This window comes from Triticum urartu, chromosome 2 (genome assembly GCF_003073215.2).
Source record: "Triticum urartu cultivar G1812 chromosome 2, Tu2.1, whole genome shotgun sequence".
Taxonomy (NCBI): domain Eukaryota; kingdom Viridiplantae; phylum Streptophyta; class Magnoliopsida; order Poales; family Poaceae; genus Triticum; species Triticum urartu.
The window spans coordinates 26,449,397-26,476,406 of record NC_053023.1 but is presented as its reverse complement, the minus strand read 5'-3'; the positions used below and the strand labels follow the sequence as shown (position 1 = coordinate 26,476,406).

The 27,010-nt window shown below is 47.1% G+C and overlaps 1 protein-coding gene and 1 pseudogene across 1 annotated transcript; one reads left to right on the top strand and one right to left on the bottom strand.

Moving 5' to 3' along the window:
• Positions 1-11,301: 11,301 nt before the first annotated feature.
• On the top strand, positions 11,302-12,364 carry LOC125540792 (annotated as a pseudogene).
• Positions 12,365-23,230: 10,866 nt separating this feature from the next.
• On the bottom strand, positions 23,231-24,678 carry LOC125540791 (probable 2-oxoglutarate-dependent dioxygenase AOP1). Its single transcript, XM_048704350.1, has 3 exons — positions 24,213-24,678; positions 23,787-24,117; positions 23,231-23,710 (listed from the first exon to the last, which is right to left on the bottom strand). Exons 1-3 carry the CDS (start codon positions 24,569-24,571, stop codon positions 23,435-23,437), a joined length of 966 nt encoding a protein of 321 aa, XP_048560307.1. The 5' UTR covers positions 24,572-24,678; the 3' UTR covers positions 23,231-23,434.
• Positions 24,679-27,010: the final 2,332 nt, after the last annotated feature.

The following is a 27,010-nucleotide window of genomic DNA, read 5'->3' as shown; positions in this document are numbered from 1 at the left end:
GGGCCTGGCATCTTGAGCTTGAGGTATGCATAGTGCGGTACCGCGTTGAACTTTGCGAATGCGGTTCGCCCGAGCAGTGCGTGATAGCCACTACGGAACAGGACTATGTCGAAGATTAACTCCTCGCTTCGGAAGTTATCTGGAGATCCGAAGACCACTTCCAGTGTGACTGAGCCTATATAGTTGGCTTCTACACCTGGTATGACACCTTTAAAGGTCGTCTTGGTGGGCTTGATCCTCGAGGGATCTATGCCCATTTTTCGCACTGTATCCTGGTAAAGCAGGTTCAGGCTGCTGCCGCCGTCCATGAGGACTCTTGTGAGATGAAATCCATTAATGATTGGGTCTAGAACCAATGCGGCGAAGCTTCCGTGACGGATGCTAGTGGGGTGGTCCCTTCGATCAAAGGTGATCGGGCAGGAGGACCATGGGTTGAACTTTGGGGGGACTGGCTCCATCGCATATATGTCCCGTAACGCACGCTTCCGCTCCCTCTTGGGGATGTGGGTTTCGTATATCATGTTCACCGTCCGCACTTGCGGGGGAAATCCCTTCTGTCCACCGTTGTTCGGCGGCCTGGGCTCCTCCTCGTTGTCGCTATACAACCCCTTGTCTTTGTTTTTGGCTCTTAACTTGCCTGCCTACTTGAACACCCAACAATCCCTGTTGGTGTGATTGGCTGGCTTTTCGGGGGTGCCATGTATCTGGCACAAGCGGTCGAGTATTCGGTCCAAACTGGATGGGCCCTGAGTATTTCTTTTGAATGTCTTTTTCCGTTGACCGGATTTGTAGCCTCGGAATCCGGCATTAAGTGCCGTATCCTCGTTGCTGTCGCTGTTAACATGGCGCTTTTGTTTGTTCCGACGCGACCTGTCGCTTTTGTCCTTGGTATTCAAATTACCAGGGTTCTTGGCTAAATTGTTGCTGTGAGCTAGCCAGCTGTCTTCTCCCGCACAAAAGCGGGTCATGAGTGTCGTGAGGGCTGCCATAGATTTCGGTTTTTCCTGTCCCAGGTGCCGGGCAAGCCACTCATCACGGATATTATGCTTGAAGGCTGCTAAGGCCTCTGTGTCCGGACAGTCGACTATCTGGTTTTTCTTTGTTAGGAACCGTGTCCAGAATTGCCTGGCCGATTCCTCTGGCTGCTGAATTATGTGGCTTAGGTCATCGGCGTCCGGTGGTTGCACATAAGTGCCCTGGAAGTTGTCAAGGAATGCGGCTCCCAGGTCCTCCCAAGAACCAATTGAGTCTGCTGGCAAGCTGTTAAGCCAATGCCGGGCCGGTCCCTTAAGTTTGAGTGGGAGGTATTTGATGGCGTGTAGATCATCACCGCGGGCCATGTGGATATGAAGGAGATAATCCTCGATCCATACCGCAGGATCTGTTGTGCCATCGTACGATTCGATGTTTACGGGTTTGAAGCCCTCAGGGATTTTATGATCCATTACTTCATCTGTGAAGCATAGTGGGTGTGCGGCGCCTCTGTATTGGGCTATATCACGACACAGCTCGAAGGAGCTTTGTCTGTTGAGTTCGGCCCGGCCGGATTTATTGCATCCGGAGTGACGATCACCGTCATGTGCCGTGGGGCGCCTGCGCGATCCGTAGATCGATCTTGTTTGCCTTGCCTTGTCCTCCAGTATGTCGCGCAGGTCGGGCGCATTTTCCTGTGCCTTAGTATGCTTGGTGCGGCGTCGGGGCATGGCTTGAGTGGAGGGCCAAGAGGCCTCTCTGTCGCGGCCACGAGGTGGCCGGTCGGCCATGTCATGCACTGGCGATGTAGGTGCTTCCTCCTCTAGTCGGGGTAGCAGCCTGCGCTTTGGGTAACTCTTGGAGGGGCGTTCGAGTTCATACTCTTCGGCCACAAGGACTTCAGTCCATTTGTCAGCTAGCAAATCTTGATCAGCTCTAAGCTGTTGCTGCTTTTTCTTGAGGCTGCTTGCCGTGGCCATAAGCCTGTGTTTAAAGCGCTCTTGTTTGGCGAGATCCTCTGGCACGACGAACTCGTCGTCGTCGAGGCTTGCCTCGTTTTCGGAGGGAGGCGTATAATTATCGTCCTCAACCTCTTGGTCCGCCGCCCTCTCGTGAGGGCTGGCTTCTCTGTCCTCCTGTGCTGAATCTTGCTGGAGGGGGTGTTCTTCGGCGCTATCCGGATTAGTATTATCTCCCGTGCCGGAATCACCGTTTTTGCTTTGGCGGGATTTAGAGCGGCGCCGCTGACGCCGGCGCTTGGGCTGTTTCTTAGAGGAATCGTCCCCCGCTGTTCCATCGCCATCTCCATCCTTTGGAGTGTCCACCATATATATGTCATATGACGAGATGGCCTTCCAGTGCCCTACAGGTGCTGGTTCTTGTTCGTCTCTTGCATCGTCGTCCATGCCGTCGATGTCTTCGGAGTCGAAGTCAAGCATGTCGGTTAAGTCGTCGACAGTGGCTACGAAGTGGGTGGTGGGTGGGTTTTGAATTTCTTCATCCCAACCTTGCTGACCGTAGTCCGGCTAGGGCTCTCCTGATAAAGAGAGAGACTTTAGAGAATTCAGGATGTCGCCGAAGGGCGAGTGCTGAAAGATGTCCGCGGTGGTGAACTCCATTATCGGCGCCCAATCGGATTCGATCGGCAGGGGCGCGGGGGGCTCGGAGTTTGGAGAGGAATCCGGCTCCTCGGAGTCACGGGCCATGCGGAGTGCGGTGCTGGAGTTCGGCTTGATCGCCTCTAAGATCGCAGCCCCTGAGACAGCGTCCAACCGCTGATCCTCGATTGGCGCAGTAGGCTCCGAATCAATGGTCGGAACCAATGCGTGTGTGGCCTCCAAGGCGCTGTTCGGCGGCAGAGCTATATCATGCCCATCGAGACAGTGCGGCGCGCTTGGCTGTGGCTCAAATCCGTCGAAGATCAAGTCCCCACGGATGTCAGCCATGTAGTTTAGGCTTCCAAACCTGACCTGATGGCCAGGGGCGTAGCTTTTGATCTGCTCAAGGCGGCCAAGCGAATTGGCCCGCAGTGCGAAGCCGCCGAAGACGAAGATCTGTCCGGGGAGAAAAGTCTCACTCTGGACTGCATCGTTGTTGATGATCGAAGGAGCCATCGGGCCTAAAAGCGACGACACAGAGGAACTCTCAATGAAAGCACCAATGTCGGTGTCAAAACCGGCGGATCTCGGGTAGGGGTTCCCGAACTGTGCGTCTAGGCCGGATGGTAACAGGAGGCAAGGAACACGATGTTTTACCCAGGTTCGGGCCCTCTTGATGGAGGTAAAACCCTACGTCCTGCTTGATTAATATTGATGATATGGGTAGTACAAGAGTAGATCTACCATGAGATCAAGGAGGCTAAACCCTAAAAGCTAGCCTATGGTATGATTGTTGTATGATGAAGTTGTCCTACGGACTAAAACCCTCCGGTTTATATAGACACCGGAGAGGGTTAGGGTTACACAAAGTCGGTTACAATGGTAGGAGATCTTGAATATCCGCATCGCCAAGCTTGCCTTCCACACCAAGGAAAGTCTCATCCGGACATGGGACGAAGTCTTCAATCTTGTATCTTCATAGTCCTGGAGTCCGGCTGAAGGTATTGTCCGGCTACCCGAACAATACCTAATCCAGGACTCCCTCAGCGGGCGACGGCGTTGTAGCTGGCGTGGTGTGCTTTTGGCTTCGTGCAGGTCAGGCGACGTGTTCTTCACGAGTGGCCGTGAAGCCGGCTCCTGTCCTAGCTCTCGGGTGAGCATCTCTCTTGCTGACGATGCGGCGTCCTCGGGCCAGGACGAGAGGGTAGGGGCCCTCTTCGGCATCTGAGGAGGTAGGAGCTGTCCTTTTTCCGCCCGATGTTATAGACACAATCTTGGTCCTGCCCTTAGCAGTCGGTTGATCCTTGGCTATCTACTCTGTTTGGTTGTCCTGGCCCTTAGTGTAGTGGGCAGCGACATTAGCAAGTTGTGCTCCTTTTCCTATTTTTGTGCTTGTTAGTGTGTGTTGCGTTGTAAGCTGCTCCATCAGTCGCTTGTATCTTTTTTCTTCTTTATTTGCCTTGTTGGTTCTCTGTATTGCCTGGCCAGTTGATGGCTTTGTTAATTCAAAGCCGGGCTCTTCTTAAACCTTCGTTCTAAAAAGAAAGAGGAGTTGCCAGGAGGAGGAGGAGGCTGAAGATGACGAACACAGGAAGAAGGTCAAGGTAAATGACGGTGACGCTGATTGATATGGTCTCAGGAGTGGTGCAACGATCGATTAAAACAAATTTGAAATAGTCGGAACTCAACATCATGTACTCTGTTAATTACTTTTTTTGAAACGGAACACTCGACTCCATAACTCACATAGGTCCAACCAAGATGCTGGTCATACGAACACTTACATCATCTGGCATGTCCTCTAGCCAGAACTCCTGATCAACTTGGTAACGGGCACCGTAGGCAGCTAACTCATGAGCTAATTTATTACATGTCCACGGGGCGTAGCTAAAAGAAACATGGCTGAAGTTCAGTCGCACGAAATCACGGATTTCTTGGAACAGGATACCTTCACTTGCCCAGTCTGAACCAGTGCATTGGAGCGCTTTCACCAACTGCTGGCAATCAAGTTCGACCTCCACATTCATCATACCCCAACTCGCTGCTGCCCTGAGTGCCATATCGCAACCTTCAGCCACCTGTCTGATCCCGGATAGCAAATCCCCAGCCGCCCGTTCCCTTTTCGGCAGAGTAAGCCCCATCACAGTTAATTTTCATTCGGTCTCCCTCGGGCTTCCTCCATTCGTTTTGCATCTGTTGTCGGGGCTCAGTACAAGGTGGGTGACACAAGGCCAGTGAATCAATAGCCTAGTGATTGATCTCAGCTGTTAGACTATCCACCGGTCCAGTTTTCTCCCCCGCGTTAAGTTTATTCCTCCATGTCCACTACTCCACAGCAAACATATTACGCGCACCTTTGTGTCCTCAGGCAACTGCAGAATTTCATGGATTAGCTCATGTGCATCCTTGCATTCACATAGTCTTTCCCGCACAGGATCAAGTAGCAAAGAGCGCCACACTTTTTTCACAAGTCTGCATTTCAAAAACAGATGCGCCCCATCTTCATCCAGTCTCTTGCAGCACACACACAAGGTATCGCACTCAATCCCACTCCGCTTCATGCTGAGCTTCACGGGTAGACTGTTGTGGGTGAGGCGCCAGAAGAAATGTTGTATCTTTGGTTGGCATGGCAGGCTCCATATCTCCTTCCATTCCCATCTGTTCGGTTGGGGGTTTGAGCAGTTTGGTAGACCCGCGTCCCTGGCCATGACATACAACATATAGGCTGACTTGACTGAGAAAATCCCCTTGCTATCATGGTACCATGCCCAAAAATCCTCATGGCCATCTCGTACAGGAGTAGCAAGTATGATTCTAGCTTCTTCCTCCTTAAAGATGTCCTTGACAAGCCTTTCATCCCAGCTCTGAGTGTTCCGATCCACCAGTTCACATACTCTAGTAAGTAAGCATCCTCCTCTCGGTGTAGTTGGAGTCCTAATTCCATCTCGGGAAAGCCATGGGTCCGTCTGGATCTTGATAGATGTGCCGTCCCCAACTCTATAAACCAACCCCTCTTTTAGGAGTGCCACTCCCTTCGAGATACTGTGCCAAGTATAGGATATCCCAGCATGTGGTTCAGCATTCAAAATGGATGTGTGTGGGAAGTATATGGCTTTCAAAACCCGGGCACATAACGAATCTGGTACCGTCAGCATTCGCCATGCTTGCCTAGCGAGCATTGCGATGTTAAGCCCGTATATGTCCCTGAACCCCATCCCACCATCCTTTTTAGCCTTTGTCAATAACTCCTAGCTCAACCAATGCATAGTGTTCTCTTTCTCCTTCTTTGCCCACCAGAACCGATATATCATCATGCTAATCTCTTCACAGAGCGTCTTGGTAAGGTCAAAGCAAGACATAGCAAACGTTGGGATCGCCTATGCGCAAGCTTTGATGACTACATCCTTCCCCATCTTTGACAATAATCTTTCCTGCCAGCCCTGAATTTTCTGCCAAATCCTCTCTTTCAAGTATTCAAAAACTTGCTCTCTTGCTTGGGCAACATAAGCATGAAGACCCATGTATCTTTCTGTTATTGCTTCAGCCCGAATATGCAAAGCATTCAGAACTTCATTCTTTTGTAGCTGCCTTGTGTTCTTACGAAACATCACCGACGACTTATCATAGTTCACAACTTGTCCCGAGCACACCTAATATAGCTGTAGCATGTTTTGCAGCGACGTAGCACTCTCTCGCGAAGCTTTAATGAGTACTAGGGAGTCATCTGCAAAAAGTAAATGGTTGAACCTCGGGGCTGCATTGCAAATCTGAATGCCTCTTATTGATCCATCAACCTCGGCTGCATTCAACAAGGAGGAGAACCCTTCAGCACATAAAAGGAAGAGATAGGGGGAGAGGGGGTCGCCTTGTCTCAGTCCTCTCTGTGGTATGATTGTATCTGTGCATTCACCATTAACCTTAATTTTGTAGGAGACAGACTTCACACATAACATGATTCTGTCAATCCACTTTTCCTTGAAACCCAATTTATACATCATTTTCTCTAAAAACACCCACTCAACCCGATCATACGCTTTGCTCATGTCAAGCTTTACCGCCGCATAGCCATCCTTCCCCTTCCTTTTATTCTGCATATAGTGGGTACACTCATAAGCTAGTGTGTTGGGTGAGCTCAAGACTCTTCTTGATAAGGCGAAAGAAGGGCGTGAAGAGGTGTTGGGTGAGTTGCCACAGGTGTCGAGTCCGAAGAGGAGTTGCCAGGAGGAGGAGGAGGCTGAAGATGATGAACAGAGGAAGAAGCTCAAGGTAAATGACGGTGACGCTGATTGATATAGTCTCAAGAGTGGTGCAACAATCGATTAAAACAAATTTGAAACAGTCGGAGGAACTCAACATCATGTACTCTATTAATTACTTTTTTAGCTATGCTTGCTTGCATTGTAACCAAAACTTTTCTCCTCCAACTCAGCATTTGGCACACCTAAAATAGCTTCAGTGCTTGTAGTCCTTGCTAGGTGGTCTACGGATCTGGTTGTAATTTCTATTATTTCTAGTATTCGTTGTACTGCCACTAGTAGAAAAGGGGGCAACGGTCCAGGCTGGGTCAGCCCATTAGTCCCGCTTCAGTCTAGAACCGGGACCCATGGGGGCATTGGACCCAGTTCGTGAGCCCAGGGGGCCGGCCGGGCCACGTGGGCCATTGGTCCCGGTTCGTCTGGACCTTTTGGTCCCAGTTGGTGGGACGAATCGGGACCAATGGCCTCGCTCTTGGCCCACCACCATTGGTCCCGGTTGGTGGCTTGAACCGGGACCAAAGGCCAGTTCCATTTGAGGAGTTCTTTCAGTTTTTCAATCAATTGTCCCTCGACAAAGCAACGGTTACCTGCTAATGTGTGTAAGTAGTACTACTTCTGTCATAAAGTCTCTCTATATAGCTCAGCTCTTTCATTGCATGTATTTATAATTATCCTCACTATATTATGCAGATTGAAGATCGCCGAATTGAAGAAAAGACAAATCGGTGATATTGGGATCATTAACACAAATCTCATAGATGCAACTCAGGTTAAATTTCATGCCACAGATACCGATGCCAACTTGCTACGATTGTTGGTAATAAATGAAAACAAAGATATAATACTCTTTCCTTACAACTTCAAGTGAGTGTTACTGTCTTGTGCATATTCGGTTTCCCTTATATATTAGTCAAGGTTATAGTAATGTAATTGATGAGTTATGCATGCGTGTGCAGTTTCCACTATATTCTCCTAGAGATTAAGCTTGAGTAGGGACTAGTAACCGTCTTAGACTCAAGACGAAAAGATCCCCAGGACTATGCGGACATGACTCAAATGCTCGAGAAGTAAGTTAAATCGATCATTATCCACCATATCAGCAACTTTGTTCATTTCCTGATATATCAAGTAATTGTTTTCTTTGTCTGGCAGGGTTTGGAAAAAATTCACCAAAAAAGCTCTGGGACTTCCGAAGAAGCTGCAATTTAGACACCCGAAAGTAAGTACTATAGTAGCATGTTCTGCGCATCTCCTATTGATTCAAGCGCTAGTTTCATCAATACCATTTGGCATTCTTGCTTATCAGTTTGATTGACCTCTATTTCTTGTAAAGTGGTTGTGGCAGGAACAAGATAATGATTTCTGTGGATACTACGTTTGCGAGTCCATCCGCCACACGACCTGTGAGCGGGGCTACTCTGGCGAACAATATGAAGTGCGTAAATAACAACATTCACAATTTTATTTTATTACCATCATTTATGTTGAGTTTCATTCATTCATATATATATGTATTCACCCCCTTCTTCAAATTAGATGTTTCGGAAGCGGGATGAACTCCTAGCACCAGCTCGCATGCGAGCAATTAAAGAGGAATTGACGGCATTCTTTCTTGACCACGTGATCGCTGAAGACAGAGAATACTATGTGGACCATGCGTCCGTATGTTAGAAGATTATATTTGTAAGATATAATTATTGTATATATGTAGCCGGTACTGTCGGATAGATATACGAGAACTTGTTGTTCGACCAATCTCTCGGAGAAGGAGAGGTGGTCGATACCACTTCTCTTTGTATGCATATATGTTCATGACGATCTTCTGTTTTCTTCGTTTGCTTACTAGCTAGCTAGCGTGTCTAGTCCTCTCTATACGTATGTATAGTACGTAGCGTCGACCAAGCACGGACATAAGAGAGGACATTTCTCTCTATTAATTATAGCTAGCTAACACAATATATGAAACACCTAAATTAACCCCCCAAAACCCCCCACCCCCCCCCCCTTCAAAAAAAACAAAAACCCCAGCCACAGAAATGCTGACGCGTGGATACCTATTGGTCCCGGTTGGTGCCACCAACCGGGACCAAAGGCCCTCCTGCTTGGGCTCCGCGCACAGGCCACGTGGAGGCCCATCTGTCCCGGTTCTGGATTGAACCGGGACTAAAGGGACAGGGCATTAGTACCGACCCTTTAGTCCCGGTTCAGGAACCGGGACAAAAGGCCCTTACTAACCGGGACAATAGGCCCTTTTTCTACTACTGTGCCATGTTTGAATATGAAGAGTGAATTCCGGTTTTTACCCCCTATTTTGACATTTTTGACACTACTTACCCCATTTAGCGAAATTTCATCCATTTTACCCCATTTAACAAAAGATCTGCCACGATTTACCCTGTTTAAAATTTCATGAGTGTTCTGGCAGACAGGTCCCAATTGTGAAGTCTAGCTGGCATGCCACATCGATGGTTTTTCCTGCTTATTTTTCTCTCTCGTGAACCAGTCCTCACGGCTTCTCCCGACCGGACCGGCCCGATGGAGGTCACTTGCGTCTCGTCCAACGCATAATGCCTGAGTCGACCACGCTCCTTACTCACACCTAATAGATTGCATCGCCCGTCCAGGCTTCTGCCCACACGTACCCGTCAGGCTCGCTCGAACTTATGGTTAGGGATTGTCAGGCAACGGCGGCGGCGTGATTTCATACCTCCTCGAGCGGCGTTATATATGGTCGTGACATCAAGGCAAGAAATGACCCCGTGGAATCCGGCTCCGTCAATCTCGCCGATGTCTGGGCGCGACATCAAGGCAAGAAATGACCCCATGTAATCCGGCTCCATCAAGCTCGCCGACGTCGGCGTGGGCGCGTCCATGTACATGCCCCCATCAGGTTGTGCTCGGTTGCAGATCTATGGGAGCCGCTCGTCCAACAAATCAGCGAGGTTGGTGAACAAGCAAGCCCTCACGTCGTACCCCATTCCACATGATTTTGACCATCTCCATCATATGTGTATTATGAAGTTTTCCTGACTCATGCATTGGCCGGTGAGGCGTTTGATTCAGACAGAATTAAAATGCTTATTAGAAGATCATGTGTATACATATCACCCATCTATAACTGACGTACATTGATTTAAAGTTTTTTCACCATTTTGAATATTGTTGAAATCCTTTTTTTTCTTTGTTTGCAGCGTGTGTGTGATTCGAAGGAAGGCGAACAATGTGTGCTATGAATATTGGAGGCCAGAGTGGTGCGGCCCAACTTACGCCTTATGCGTTGGACGCGAGTGACCTGCTCTGGCGATCATATCAGGCCAGCCCAGTCGAGCGAAGCTGCGAGGACTGGTTCAACGTGGAGAAAAATAGGTAGGTAAAAACTGTTGATGGGGCATACTAGGTGGACCTAACAATTGGGACCTGCTCATCAGAATGCTCGCAAAATTTTAAAATGAGTAAATTGTGGCAAAACTTTTGCTAAATGGGGTAAAATGGATGAAATCCTGCTAAATAGGGTAATTAGTGTCAAAAACATCAAAATAGAGGGTAAAAACCAGAATTCACTCGAATATGAATAGATCAGAAATTTTCTCGCAAAAAAAGCACCATTTTACATGTCCTAAGTGTTTAATAAGAGTTTCTTTGATTTGGAATGGGCACGAATTTATAATTGGTATAATTAGCGGCGCTCCATTTCAGTGAAGCCGAAACACACATACATCCCAGCAGTTTGGAAACTGTCCGGATTTTAAGGAGCTCATTCGGGACTATTGATTCTCCTGATCGAAATCACAACAACCAAGTCGATCGATCTCGCGTCTTTTTGCTAAAACATGTGAGAGAAATAGAGGGGAGGGAATTGACGTAATTCGGTGCGTGTTGTATTGAGCCTCTCAAACGATTCATATAGAGTACTACAAGGCTTGGAGGGCAAGAAACCTCTTCTAGAATAAGGCGGAAGATGACTACGAATCATATGTTACCGAATACAAAGATATGCCCATAATACTCTAACAAAACAGACCCAAACAAACCGGGAATCGCAGTAGCTAGCAGGCAGATGTGATCAAACTGACACCCATATGGATTTGCCGGCGGCTGTCCCGCCTCGTGTGCCAAAGACGGAGGCCAAGAGTAATTGCAAAATGTATAAATAAACGAAAAACATAATAAAAAGGAAAGAACAATAGGGAGAAAAAATGGAAAGAAAGAAAAAAAGGCCCAGGACGCGCGAGGATTTGATACCCAGCAGACAAGCGAATCCAGGCCCATCCTCCACTCCAAAGAAAAAGGAAGCTGAATCGGCTTCATCTCCTCTTCACCACCGCCGCCGCCATCTCCCCTCTTCACCACGTCCTTTGCTCTCCCCTCTTCGTCCCCCCTGAGAAGTAACGTCCTTTTCTTCCAAACCATCAGATCGGTTAGTGCCAATCTAGGGCACGCCGTCGCCGTCGCCGTTGATTCCTCGTAGTCGCGCCATGGAGCAATCTAAGTCGATGTCGATGTGCACTCCGGAGACGCCGCAAGTCACCCACGTGTTCGACATCTACGGTTACAACAAATACAGGGGCATGGGCAACGAGAAGTTCATCAGGTCCGGTACTTTCTCCGCCGGCGGCTACGACTGGTCCATCCGCTTCTACCCAGATGGGTTCAGCAAAGAGGTGCTCGACAAGGATTTCACACGGTTTATCTCGAGCTCATGAGCACGGGCGTCAAGGTGCGGGTGTCCTGCGACCTGAGGTTACTCGATCAGCGCACCGGGCAGCCGTCTTCGGTGCACAAGACAGAGCTGAGGACGTTCAACCCAGCTGACGACACTAGGTTTTTTCCCCGGACCAATGAATTCAAAAAGAAAAAGATGTTGAGTCCGCTTTCCTTTTGAACGACCGCCTCACGATCGAGTGCATTGTCACTGTCATCAAAGAGCTGCGCGTGACTGAATCCAAACTGTTCCCCAAAATCGAGGTGCCAGTGCCACCCTCCGATATCACCGAGCATCTCGGCAAGCTTTTGGAAGACGACGAGGGATACGATGTCACTTTCTGTGTTCGAAGAAAGGCCATAGGAGCTCACAGGTCCATACTCGCCGCCAGGTCACCTGTCTTCAAAGCGGAGCTCTTTGGGTCGATGAAGGAGGCGAGGACGCTGCGACGCGTTACCATCAAAGACATGCAACCTGATGTTTTCAGTGCCCTTCTCCATTTCATATATACCGATACTTTGCCTGAAGGTGATAAGAATACTGAGATGATCCGGCATTTACTGGTGGCTGCAGACAGATATGCCATGGAGAGGCTCAAGCTGGTTTTCAAAAGTATCCTTTGCCAGAATCTGAACGTCGACACCATGGTAACCACATGGGCTTTGGCTGACCAGCATAGCTGCGACAAGCTTAAAGATGCTTGCCTTGAGTACATCGCTTGTTCAAATGCCATGGATGCTGTGGTGGAAACCCAAGGCTATAAGAATCTCAAAGTGACTGACCCATCTCTCATAGTGGATCTGTTGGAGAGTACAAAAAAAGTTCCCAATGCATGAGTTGCTCATCATCATCATCATCATCATATATAGGTTGAGTTTCTACATCGGTACTGGATTGTTTTCTCTAACCTATATATGTGTCGGTTTCTGTTAAATCACGTGCTAACATTATTAACGGATAGTCAGCTCATATGAGATGTATCTAGCTAGAATGGTTAGGTTGATTCTCAAGTTTTATGAATGATGCGCTAGTTTTAGTAGATCAGCCCAACCAAAACTGAACCTGTAAATGATTAGTTTAGTCTTGAAGTTTTATTTATCAGGTTGCAGCTGATTTTAGCCATCGATCGGATGAGCGCTTTTTTTTTTGCAAGTTTGAGATTCTCACTGCATCAAAATTAGTGTTAATCTTCAGCAAAACTTGTTTTCCTTCTGTGCACTCTTTATTGAGCATTTGGTCTACATCTGCATGTAATGCTATGAGGCCTCATCTATCAGAATGGAACAGTGTCAAGCACAAGTGCACAACAATCTCGTGCTACTCTTTGAGTGCAACACAATTAGTAGGATTAACATCTACACTATCACAGTGCTCGTTGTGTGGCCTTGAAAAGGAAATTCCAACATACATATTTATGATGAAATATTTACATTACGATGAAATATTTGGAGGCCTGTTTGTTTGAGTGTGTCGTTGAACAAAACAGTTGCTTCTCGACAATTTTACATGTTTGAAAAAGCTAGTCAGAGGTCTAACTTAATGAACTGGAGATGGCATTTGTGCAGTGAATCCTTTTCTTGGTCATCTACCCAAGCATCACTGTTGTCTGCGTTTATAGGTTTCGTCCTGTTCATAGACAGTCTATGATTGAAACCTGAGAGCGAGAGGTCAGTGATATTTTCTTGCCTACACTGTGAATGTAACTTGTTGCATAAATGAAAGCAGGCAAATATGTTTGCCCTGGTCATACATAACAGGTACAATCTACAAATAGTAGTTCTTTATTTTTGACCTCGCAATTATTTGATTCCCCCATACACACATACACACAGAGTTCATACTCACTTTGGAACATAAATTAAACCTGTTGCACCCACACGATAAAGGCAATTTACTAAATTTAAACTAGGGGCTAACCAGCGGTCGTCTCTCGTAACTAACCATCACTTGATCTACCCTCCCTCCCCCTCCCATGTCACTCCCGCGAGCGACCGGGGGGGGGGGGGGGGGAACCCCCCCCCCCCCCCCCCCCCCCCCGGGGGTAACTGCCTCCCCTCCTCGCCGCCGCCAGGCAAAGCCCGCGGGCGTCGCCGGCGGGGCTCTTCATCCTTTCGCCCTGCGGCGGCGGCGGGCATTGCGTCGTGCTGGCGAGGGGCGCGGCAGCGAGCTCTGCCCGTGGGTTCACAAGCACGTGGCGGCGGCGTGGTAGGCTTCGCAGGCGTCCGCACGTCCTAGGCTGGGGCGGCGACTGGGTCTGGCGTGGCCAGATCCGCGGTCGCCGGCCTTGGACGGCACGGGCCTCTCACTGGCGGGGCGCGGTGCATCTGTTGTGGCTCGCATGGCTGTCGGTGGCCGGTGTGCAAGGCCCGACATGGCGCCTCCTGTGGTCGTCTCAGGGACGGATCTGATCGTTCGCGGCGTCCTCATCGTCGGCCGGTTGTCCGGCGGGCTCCTCGCTGATCTTACCTAGAGGCAGGGGTGGGGCGTTGCAGGGGCAACGTGAGGAGGCTGGCTAGAGGGATGGGTGGTCTACCCACCCGTCACCGACCCGGGGACCGGGGGTGTGCCGGTCGAGGTCTCGCACCGCTCCGCCCCTCCTCTTTTCCCTGGCCTAGTTGCCTCCGGCTTCATTTGTCGATGTGTTGGCGGCTCCAACGATGGCGGGGGTCTACTGGTGGTGGTGATTCGTTCCTTTGGGCGGTCGTTGGGGGTGTCAGGTGGCAGGGCGGCGGCTCTGTGGTGGGAGTCGCGGTGTTCATGAGCGGAGCTCGCAGCTCGGGTGCGGACTGGCAACCTTGGTCGCGTGGGCGGTGGGGTGGCTCGGGCTCGGCGACCCGTGGTGATCGGAGATGGAGAGGTATATCGGGGTGAAATCCTTGTTTGACCACGGTCAGACCGACAGTGGCGGCGTCCGCGGGCGTCGTCCCCTTCCTGTAAGCTCCGTCGCGGTCTCTCCTGATTCTCCGTGGTTCTCCGGATGAAATTCTTGACCTCCGGATCGGGTGGTGTCGGGGCTCTGGTGTCGTGCCCTTTCTGAAGGCACTACCTTGGAGCTTGCGGTTCGTTGACAGTCAGCTATGTTCTTCACGGTGGCTTGTTCTCGGTGGAGGGCTCCCTCACCTTCGTAGTGATGCTTGTTGTACATCCGTTGTCCGCTTCGAGTTGGCTTAGCTGATCTCCAGCACCTTTGTATCTTGCTTTGTGTGTGTGTGTGTGTGTGTGTGTGTGTTTGGGTGATGTGTTGTATGGTTCAGTTGTACGAGGGTCGATGCTTTATATATAAAGCGGGACGAAAGCCTTTTTTAGTTACTAACCATCACTTTCCCTCTAGGACCAGGAACAAATTTCTCCCATTCATCCTCTGGGAATGGAGAAACCAATGTGAGCTCAAAGATCCTAAGCAAATAGCTCCATATCACCTTGATTTGCATGTAAGCAAAATCCGCTCCCAAGCAGGCATGTCTCCCACTACTAAACGACGTGTGCGATAACTTGCCGCCAACTCTGTCCTCCTCTCTCCCGGGGCTAAACCGATATCACTATTAGGAAAAGGCATACTAATGGTGCACCAGTTTTGCCTACTAATGGCGCATCACTATTGCGCCATTAGTATCACGCCACTAGTATTTTTTTACTAATGGCGCACCACCCAATGCGTCATTTGTATATAACACCATGCGCCATTAGTATGCCTCCCAGGGGCCATATTTAACCATGTGCTTTGGCACACTAATGGCGCACTGCGGATAGATGCGCCATTAGTATACTTGGCATACTAATGGCGCACTCTGTCTTGATGCGCCATTAGTATCCTTTGGCATACTAATGGCGCACCTTGTGGTGATGCGCCATTAGTATGAATATTTGTTTTTTTACTTTTCTGATTTTTGCACAGGTTACAAAATATATTATTTGACAGAATATAGACAGTAGCACACAGCAACAGCAGATTCATCGAATACAATAGAAGATTAGTCTCCGAATACAATTCATCATATTAGTCTCCGAATTCAAAAGACCGAACAAAGATAAAACATTACAAGTCTCGAGACCGCGAGTATCGAGTTTGTCGGAAGTAATACTAATCCTAACAAGTCCTACTAATCATCATCATACAACTTCTACTCGTTATTCATAACAAGTCATACGATCATCATCTTGATAGTCATCGAACCAACCCTACTTAATTGTTCTTAGCACATGATCATCAGTATTAGGCAGGACCTAAATACCCTATTTAAGCTAAAATAGCATAAAACAATATAGACCCTGACTCTCCATTATGGAGAATGGAGAACATCCTGTCTCCAATTCTTGCGCTTCGCTTCCTTTTGCTTCCAAGAAGCTCCTTACGACTGTCCATACATTTTTTCCATCCTTTGATTTTCATGTCTCCACTTCTTTTAGAAATCTCGTATGGACAGTTGAGATTCGTAGGACGACCTGGCTGTATGTTCAAAACATTAAGACTACCTTTCTGATACATCATATGAGGCACACAATTCTCTGGGATTATCTGTTGAAAAACATAGTAATAACTTCATAGTTAGCAATGATGTACTAGTTTTAGAAGTATGCAAAAGATGCACGGATGTCGTAATAGTAAAAATCTTACCAGGGTATCTCCATGGTAGTTACCGTAGTTGAACACATGCACTAGTGGCACGTATTTACCATAATGTTGAGGAGTTTGATTGTGGATATGTAATTCTCAATGTCAGTACAAAATCCGACCAGATGATTTTTCTCCTTGTAAGTTGTTAATTCAGAGCCATCGGTGTAGTGGGTTTTGTCTACCATCTCCCGCACATTCTTTGAACAATAAAAATAAGCTGTCAATGGAAATAAGCTGTCAACTATTTTGAAATAAACAATATAAATTAGCTAATAACTATGTTTGAGAAACTCACATAGCGGTAGAACTGGAGGCGTATCAACAAGGACCCAAATGTCCATATTGTCTTGGTTGATGTCAGGATTACCAAGATCCATGGTGATAAGCATACCCTCATCAAAACCATACATCTTGCAAAATGCTTCCCAATTTTTGCAACCAAAATGGGTTACGCTCTCAGAATTATATAGATTTACTTCAAAGTCCACATCGTGATGAGTCCTTAGGTGAATTTTCTTTGTTTCAGAAATTTCATGGTCTTCAAAATCCATCCTCTCCAAGACATAGCGTCTTGCATGGCATGGGATAAGCTATACTCGAATTGTAAAAGATGAAAATTACACGTTGAAATAGTTGAAGTCATGCTTAATTATGAAAATAACACTTGTCGTCGTTGTGTACCGTTTCAACTTCGAAGGTCTCCTCGAGCTTAATGCTGAAGCGCCGATCATCGTCCAGGTGAGGCATGTCGCACAGACCTCGATCGTCGTGGCACCAGTCGCACTCCGCCGGGAGACTTTCGTCGTCCGATGATGATGACGACATATCCTACGTTCATAATTCAAAACTACATCATTTAGGGTTTGTCGACACCGAGGCATCCTAAAAGCTAAGCTTTTATCATTTAGGGTTTGTCGACGCTGAGGCACCCTAAAAGCCTAAGCTTTCATCATTTAGGTTCTTATCGACACCGAGGCACCCTAAAAGCCAAGGTTTTATCATTTAGGATTTGTCGACGTCAGGCACCCTAAAAGCCTAAGCTTTCATCATTTAGGTTTTGTCGATGCCGAGGCACCCTAAAAGCCTAAGAGTACATCATTTAGGTTCTCATCGACACCGAGGCACCCTATAGAAGCCAAGTTAAGTTTTCATCATTTAGGGTTTATCGATGCCGAGGCACCCTAGGTTGGGCCTAATCACTTGGCACTAATCACTTGGCTCTATTGCCACCTATGTTGGGTTTATCATCTAGGGTTTATCGATGCTAAGGAGAATTCTAAGTTGGGCCTAATCACTTGGCTCTATTGCCACCTATGGTTTAATGCAGCAAGAATGGCGGGGCAGTTGATCCTACTTAACTAAGTACTAAGATACCCGGCCCATGCATTAGTCGCAAGTACCCCATATGTCCTATTTTTAGCAAAGTCATGCTAAAATTCACGGAAAATTTCAGCATGACCTTTGCTGAAAATAGGACATATGGAGTACCCGAATTTGCCGGAACGGAAGTTAATCGACATTCCGGCAAACTCAAGGGCCTCTCGGGGTACCTGCAAATTCATCACGACACAATGGTCGGAGACAAAACCCAGCCACAGACCATATGGTCCTCTGCTTTCATATGGAAAAAAATCAGCTCAACTTATGTGAGCTTCCATTCCAGATATAATAGGTCACCAAACAAAAAATCATCCAGATATAATGGTACAGCAAAGAAACAGCTTAATCCATGCCTCAGCTTATGAACAGTCATTACTTCAAATACAGAAGAAGGAACAATTTATTTGTGACATAGTTACAAATGATGACAGAATAAAGCAACACCCTGCACTAGCCTAAAAACAAGTGAAGTTTCACCCATATAAGAACAACTTTATAAAATCAGAGAAGTTGCTAAATTTTTTGTATCCTTCATATACACTGGAGTACAATGCTTTATAATGTTCCATCATCATTACAGAAAATTGACAATTGTCCATAACAGTTAACTGAAATTTTTGCCTCATAGCTTGGGTGGGTTAAGTACTAGGAGACTTTGTAATGTGCAGTACAGGTGCAGTAACAGGCTTCTGAGTTAAGAAAACATTTCTGTTTGATTTTCAAACCACACACTTACTTTCAACTATAAACAAAACTGACTTGCTGTTAATGAAACTCATGGTGGAAGTAACTACTAGCAGCATGTCATTATCATGGCAGTCCACTATATATTTTTATGACAAAATACATCATTATCAGGGCACATTATGGCCATTTTCTTACATGATGCTAACTGTACCTAACTGATTTTTTTGACAGTAGCTCAAGTTTTTGACAGTAGCTCCTAATAGTACTCCTAACTGAATTTTCTGCTTAAAGGGAAGGCTGACTTAAGTGGCAAGATGATACAATTTGCGTAACATAACAATATATGCATCTTAATATAACACCATCTCCTAACAGAAATAGTATCCAGATCTACTAGGGGGCAAAGTAGAACTGATATTCTTTTGCTGACCTCTAGTACAAGGTATAGAAGAGGAGGTAAGAGAAGAAATAGTGACATTTCTCTTAGCAGGAGACTTTTTCTCTCTTCTAGAAACAACAGTAAATTTCTCCTCCTCTTCCACTACAGTATCATGCCAACTTAGACACAGGGAGGCGACATTTCCATTCGAGTCATGAATATCTAAACAGTGTTCAGTTTTCTTACTAATTTGTTCCCTGGATAATTCCAATTCCTTGAGAACATGAATAAAATCAAAATTATCCAGAGGTATATCAACACCCATCATTGATGCTCTAAACATAATCTCCTTAGCTACTTAATTCCCCAACCCTAGCTACTTAATTCTCCAACCCCTTTTCTTGTCCAAAATTCTCCAACCCCTAACCCTAGAACACATCAGAAGGAAATCAAGAGGGGGAAGAGGGGGAAGCGGCTCGGGTGCTCACTGGGGAGGTCGAGGGCGACTCGGGGTAGCCGGAGCTAGTCGAGGCGGCGCGAATTCGGCGTCGAGCGGTGGCGATGGTGGCCGAGGCGGAGGAAATCGGCGGGCGTCCGAGGGCGTCCGAGGAGGCGCGGGGGCGGCGACGGAGACGGAGGCGCGGGGGCGGCGGCGGCGTGGGGGCGGCGACGGAGACGGAGGCGCGGGGGCGGCGCGGCGTGGGGGTGGCGACGGAGACGGAGGCGCGGGGGCGGCAGCGGCGTGGGGCGGCGACGGAGACGGAGGCGAGGGGGCGGCGGCGGCGTGGGTCGGGGCAGCGGGGGGAATTAGCTAGGGGGGCGAGGGAGAGGGAGAAGGGGATCTGGCGAGAGGGAGGGAATTAGCTAGGGGGAATCTTACTAATGGCGCACCCCGGGGTGCGCCATTAGTAATCTTTTTTTACATAGCAATGGCGCACCAGGCAGAGGTGCGCCATTAGTAATCTTTTTTTACATAGCAATGGCGCACCAGGCAGAGGTGCGCCATTAGTAATCTTTTTTTTATATATAGCAATGGCGCACCAGCCAGAGGTGCGCCATAAGTAATTTTTTTTGTTGCATGTATAATTTTTTAGAAAATGAATATGAATATGAAACAGTAATATTTTTTTAAAAACAGTAATAATTGTTGTTTAACAACAATTGTAGTCTACACTTTTTTATATTATTTTTTAAAAAATGAAGAGGGGAGAGGAGGCGGAGCTCACCGGGGAGCGGGGGAGGGTGCGGGGGGTGCTCGTCGGTGGTGGTGGAGCGGGGGAGGGTGCGGGGGCTGCTCGTCGGCGGTGGTGGAGCGGGGGAGGGTGCGGGAGTGAAATTTAAAAATATTCATGATATCAAAAAGTGCCCATGAAATACAACCGAGAAATGAAGACTACGATTTAAATATAGTCGATCTTAGCTAGCTATCTGTTCATAATCTTCTTGCCCTTCTTTTTCGCAAATGGAGTTCTTCTGTGGAACGGACGTCCTTTAGGTAGGGTGGTCCTGCTTCTTCTTGTGGTGTATGTTGCTACTTCATCATCGTCGTCATGTTCGATCTTCGGGTCGCCGTACTTGTCGAAGTCTTGCTCATTGGCTACTCCATCCATTCCGATGATCTTCATTTTGCCTCTCCTCACGACAACATGATTGGGCTTTGACGGGTCGGTAATGAAGAAGCATTGGTCCACTTGGGAAGCCAGTACCCATGGCTCATTTTTTCGCGATGACGTTTGCGCCCGCGGTCTTGGATTTGGCTTCGGGTATAACTATGGTGGTGAAATACCGGTCTTCTTTTAGGACGCTCTTGGCCCATCTGACACGGAACATCGGGACCTTCTCTCCAGCGTAGCTCAGCTCCCAGATCTCCTCGATCCTTCCGTAGTATCTGTCCTTGTCGTTACCGGTGTAGGATTCCATCGTTACCCTGGAGTTCTGATAACCATCGCTCTTCATGTCCTTGTCCTCGGTGTAGAATGTGTAGCCGTTGATATCGTACGCCTCATAGGTCATCAGGTTGTGCTCGGCGCCCTGTGACAAGGCGAATATGAGTTGTTCTTCCGTGGAAGAATCCTCATGTAAAGGGTACGACAGAAGCTTCTGCTTGAATTCGGATGTAACTTTTCGAGTAGATGATTTTTCATATAAAAAAACTTTTTCATCCGAGTTCGTACGCAAAAGTTATGCCCATTTTACAAATTCTCGAGAGATTTCGCAAATAAAGTCGAAATTCATATTTGTAAATTTTCACAACAACTAGACCACATATCACATGGGAAACTTATTTTCTTTTATTTTTTTGACATTTCCGTCATTTTTGTTTATTTTTTTAAAAACTGAAAAGGCGGTCCAAGGGAGGGGGGGTGCATTCGGTGGAAGTGGTGGCCAAGTTACTAATGGCGCACTAGTAATGGCGCACCGTGGGTGGTGCGCCATTAGGGCGCACCGTGGGAGTCGTGCGCCATTACTAGTTCAACTAGTAATGGCGCACCACTCCCACGGTGCGCCATTAATAGTTTTGAAAAAAATTTAAAAAAAGTTTTTTACTAATGACGCACCGTAGATGTGGTGTGCCATTAGTATTTGGACACTAATGACGCACCAACACATGGTGCGCCATTAGTATATAGTAATGGCGCACCACATGTCTGGTGCGCCATTACTGTCAATTCCATCTATAGCCCTTTTCTTAGTAGTGTATGGATCATACACATGCGGATCTCTATAGATGTACGACAGATTGTTGCCAACCACCGTGAAGCTTGCCAAGGTATGCCCTTCGGAGATCTCATATTTTTCGCCTTCTCTGGTTCGCAGAGTGAAGCTCTTCTTCGCCTGGCGGATTAGCAGAGGTGATGCAGAGTGCATCCTTAGTGCCTCCTTGATGGAACAATGCAAGGTGCCCATCTTCGACAAGGTGATGTAATCTACGGGCTCTCCGTGTTTCCCAATGAGTTTCTTCTGCTTTTTGATTGCGGTTGTCATGTACTGTTCATGGCTGAGTAAGCAGGCTCTCGTCTAGGTTGTGGTGCTTGAGCTGGCGTGATGCCCACGGAACAAGAGGGCGATTAGTAACCCAGTGATCTCTTCCTCAGTCATGCAACGCTTATGAAGTTATATATGTAGCACGTCGGCGCCGACACGGCCTGAGCTCTTACGTGATCTCACTATGCCACGGAATATTTCTCCTAGCTTAGCACGCGCTCTGTCACGTCACTTGTGGGATGGGATCAGGGGATAAGGGAGGAAGAAGCTGATCAGGTGGAAGCCATCTTCACCGAGATCATGGAGGAGTGTGCACACTTCGTCCGACATCTTCTCGCGGATCTTCTCTGCTAGCAGGCACCTACAGGCCGAAATAAAATGAATTACATCCATGTTCATACACCAGTTAGTGACGACTACAGCTGAAGGAGTGCCACCATCGCTCCTCCCTTATCGAAGATGGTCAAACCTTATTGTATTAGGCAGTCGGGAAGTCGTCGTGCTGAGGCACCAAAGGACCAGCGCACCAGAACGACAACCGTCGCAAATGATGAGAATTGTATAGAAGAAGGATCGAACTTGTAGAACAAGTACGCAGATGAAAGAAGACTGATCCGAAGCAGATCCATGAAAGACAAACATCGACCAAATCCCGCAATATCCACTGGAGAAACACCTCCACACGCCCTCCGATGACGCTAGACGCATCACTGGGACAGGGGCTAGGCGGGAAAAAACTTATTCCATCTTCAGAGAGTCGTCGCTGGGACACAAACCTTAGTCAAAACTAAAAAAAGACCTAGAAAGGGAGCAGGAGCCCTCCCGCAGGCGAGGGCCATGATCCACCACGCCTCCATGGCCCTAAGGCCACAGACAACGAGGCAGATTGGAGGCGGCACCGGTTGGAAGCGGGAAACCATAGTTGGAGACGATCGTGGGCAGGAGGTGTTTTGGGTGTGACTGTTGTTGTTGTTGGCTTTGGTTTCAGTATAGTCAGTAATAAACATAGCACACATGAGAATTGACATAGCGTCATGATATACCGAGTAAATTTATTCCGTTGTAATAACCATTTGCTGTAACGTGCGAAAAAACAGAGTGGAGATGTTGCTTTTGAAGAATCCACATACTTTTGAGCTAAATTAAGATGTTAGGAAATTGAGCTAAATGAAATATGCAACATGAAGCTAGACAATAGGAAGTCGTAACAAAGCCTGACCTAGGCCCTTACTGTGTGCCCATGTGGACTTCGAGGACTAGAGCTTTGCAAGAGCTCATCCTCGTCCTCATTTTGAACCCAAGCATCGATCACTCTCTAAAAACCTGCCATTTTATCCTTTGAATGTTCTGATTTCGACCATTATTCCAAACTATGTTGCTGGAACCTTGCATGAGGTGATTTTCATGTCTAATCATGATTACGAAAACATTATGTATTACTAGATGATAGTGTTAAGTACATAGTACAAATTATTCCATGGCTCCTCTCTAGATCCGCTACATGTTGCAACCTGGGGATAATAAATTGACCAAGTTGCCCTCGTGGTTGCGATAAGCCTAGTGAAAAAGAACTGTTCGTATAAACTTGACGTCATCGGTAAATATAAAATAACATAAAAATGTTCGATTTGCCATGGTCAAAAGTCTAACGTCAGATTTGTAGTCAAGTCCTGAATATTATTAAGAAGATATTTAACTAAGATAAAAGTCTGAACAAAACTGAAAAGATAAGAAAACATTATTCGACAGATAAACCCATAGGAGAGCGTACGTGCTCAACTATGTAAGCACAGGCGAAAATAAAGGAAAAATGTTCCATGCAGAGTTCCTTCCGCGGTCATATCTTCATCGGTGAATTCATCACACAGCTGGTCCATCTAGATCTTTAGCTACTCCGCAGAAAGCCTTGAGCGCGTCGCCTGATTTGCGGCCTTCGTCCGAGTACTGGAAGGCGCTGTACTCGTAGGGATCGCACGGACGGTAGACCAGAGGGTGGCCCTCGTCGACGAGCTGCTCCATCGCCCGCACCGTGGAGCCTTGGGTGGGCATGCAACCTAGCACCACGGAGAAGCGCTCCCGATTGCTCGGCGTCCTGACACGGTGGAGGCAGGCCCGCACCCGTCCGTTGGTCACCACCTGCAGCCAGACGGTTAAACAATTCAGTACACTGCCGGGGAGGGGAAGAGAGGTATATATATGGCTTTGGCTTTACGTTGAGTAGCTCGCCGGCGAGGATGACGACCGTGTCCGGCTCAGGAGGCACGGCGAACCAGCTTCCGTCCTTGAGCTGCACCTCCAGACCCTCAACCTCGTGCTGCACGATGATGGTGGTCATGCCGTAGTCACGGTGCTCCGGCAGGCTCAGCTTGGACGTGTTCTCCTCCGGGCAGATGCCGTAGTAGGACATCCTGAAGCTGTAGCAGAGCTGGTCGCGGTGCGAGTCGAGGGTGTGTTCGTCTCGGACACCGAGGCCTTCCAAGACCATCCTCGTCACCGTCTTCTCCAGGCTGACAGCATTCTTGGCGAACTCCCCAACCGTGTCACTGGAGTGAAACAACAACAATGTTGGGATCCATGCATGTCAAAAATATATTGTATATGTATAGAGCGGATGATGAAGAACCATGTGCTCTCTCACCAGAAGGCGGGGTTGCCCTGCGGCCAGAGCAGACCGGCGAAGTCGCTGATGTGGCAGGCGTCGGTGACATCCTTGATGCGCAAGCTCTCGTACGCCATGCCGGGTATCTGCCCGATGTACCCTCCGTACTGCATGTCATTGTTGGTGTTGCGTTGCTTGGCCTCCGCAGGGAGCGCGAACAGCTCCGGCATGGCGCGGCCGAACAGCGCCTGCCGGATGTCCTCGTCCAGCCCGACGTGCTGGACATGCACCACAACGCAGCCGTGCGCCACCATGGACGCGGTCACCGCGTCCCGGGCTTCGTCCCACCCTGGCCGGCCAGGCTCCAGCCCTCGAAGGTCGACCTTGGTGATCTCCATGAGCTGCTGCACAGTGCTGGCCGGTATTCTGGGTTTCGTGCGTGAATTCGTCCCTTGGTGTTCGATCGGAACGTTCTCTTGGATCTTAATTGGTGTGAGTTGCTTGATCGTAGCAATTTATAGCAGTGTGCGTCTCGTCTAATGCTTGTACTAAAGATACTTATTTTGCGATGGAGAAAGTAATCTTATATATCTTATATATTAACTAATTGGATGCATCATACGATATCACGTACCTAATAAATTAAAAAAGAAATCTCTGAATCACGTATGATAAAAAAAAAGAATAAACAAATCTCAGAATCAAGATCACAGCTCTAGAAAAATAAACTTGGAACAATCACGTATGATAAAAGAAGAGATCTCATCGCCATAAAAAGAAGATCTCACGTGCCTCATAAATGAAAAAACAGATCTCAGAATCATGTTCGATGGAAGAAACAGATCTCACGTCCCTAATATTAATGAAAAAAGAAATCTCCGAATCACGTACACTAAAAGAAGGATAACGCTAACGCCCACACGTGTGGTGTGAGCCAAACCCGCCCACACGCCCTATAACATACAGACCACACCATGTCACCTCATGCATGCATGTAGGAATCTTTTTGGATTTTCCGTCTTTATATCTCTTAAATGAAAAATTCGATTGAAGATCTGTTTTCATCATTAAATCTCTCACGATGAGATCTTCGAAACTAGATCTCATATCAATATATTTCGACGAATTTTTTTAGGGTTAAAAGTTGACATGTCTATTGCACATGAATTACCATGATGTTTACACTGAAGTTGCCATGATATATTTTAGCTATTTTTGTCTACATTTAAAAATAATTTTTGACATATTATAAAATGGAGAATTAAGAAACGAGACCTTCCATGAACCATAAACTAAAGTTGTCATGATACATGCACTTAGAATTGTCATGGTTCATACAAAAAATAATTTTCATGATCAAAGTACTGGAATTGCCATCATCAAAGAACTAAAATGGTCATGCTCTACAAACTAAAATTGCTACATGGCAACTTTAGTTTAAGCACTATGGCAACTATTGTGTAAACATCATGGCAACTTTTGGGCAAAAAAATTTCGTCGAAACATATCAACATGGGGTCTAGTTTTGAAGATCTCATCGCGACGGATTTAATGGTGAAAACGGATTTTTAATTCAATTTTTTAATTAAGAGATAAAACATCTTTAAGCCGAAAACCAAAAAGATTTCTGCTGATGTCATCTATTCATACGTGGCAAAATGAGTGATAATGGAGATGTGTGGGCGATGTGCAAAATGCCACACGTGTGGACGTTACTTTTTTTGTAAAAGAAAGAGACACCCGCAAAAAAAAAACTCAGAATAGTCACGTACGGTAAAAGATGACTATGACTGCCGCATTAATACTAGGGCGAATATGGAACGTTGGATCACAATGATCTGTTTCACATGGATATTTCCATCATGCATGCCCTCAGATGATGCCATCACGTACGCATCCTCCTCCTTTTTTCACATACGTATCCTTTTTTTCTCACGTCGACGCAGCTTCCTTCATCATCTTTTCTTCCATATCCAATCACTTATGGTTTGAGGTTGATTTTGTAGCCACGTTTGGCTCACCTACCCATATCCCTGCAATTGTTGCTTCTAAAAAGTAGATTCCACACCCCTGCTCCCCGATTCAATCTGAGCGGCATCTAGCGGGTTCGCAATTTCCATATGTATTGCTGGGCCGTAGCGGCCGACGGATTCGCAGCAGCCCTACCATGTACAAGGTGCAATGTTCAGATCGGCATACATCAACTTGCACAACACCATCCAACACGTGCATGTATACAGGCTATGGATGCATGTTGCATGAGCATGATCGCTCAGGTTTGACAACTTAGGAGGTACATACGAGTATGTACAGATCCTGTTTTTCAGTGGTAGCTCTTGGTAACAATACAGCATTGTCTTTACCCATAGATTTCTGATAGTTCCTCCTCCTTGTTTCTCATATTAATATTTCCGTATTTTTTTGTTCTGTCCAGAAAAAAAGTGGAACCAGTTCTTAATTCTCTACAATAATTTCATGAATTGGTGGTCTTCTTGAAGGAAGGCGGTGGCCAGGCCAATACCACCTTAAGGATTAGAACAGTTGCAGCATGTCTAATTTTGTAAGCATCCGAAATGCATACAATTTTTTTATGGTGAGGAAGTACACGTTGTTTATGTTCTAGTGTGTTCACTCTTTTTCTACAGAATATATTAATTCACCTTCCTTAATTAATTCCATTCGAAGTAACTATAACTCTCCTTCACATGGTCTATTAGATTACAGTAAGCTAATTCATCATGGTAAATATAATTTGAGTGTTTTCTTAATTTCTAAATGTGCTTAGTTCTAACTTACATGTCAGACATAGCTGTTCACATTGCAGCTGGTAGTTGAGA

What these genes read in the sequence shown, in the direction of transcription:
- LOC125540791 (XM_048704350.1), bottom strand. Translation starts at nt 24,571, where the DNA reads ATGGAGATCACCAAGGTCGACCTTCGAGGGCTGGAGCCTGGCCGGCCA. An exon ending in CAGGGCAACCCCGCCTTCTG is followed by an intron (nt 24,118 to 24,212) that starts GTGAGAGAGCAC and finishes GTTTCACTCCAG; the next exon opens with TGACACGGTTGGGGAGTTCG. An exon ending in TCGCCGGCGAGCTACTCAAC is followed by an intron (nt 23,711 to 23,786) that starts GTAAAGCCAAAG and finishes GTCTGGCTGCAG; the next exon opens with GTGGTGACCAACGGACGGGT.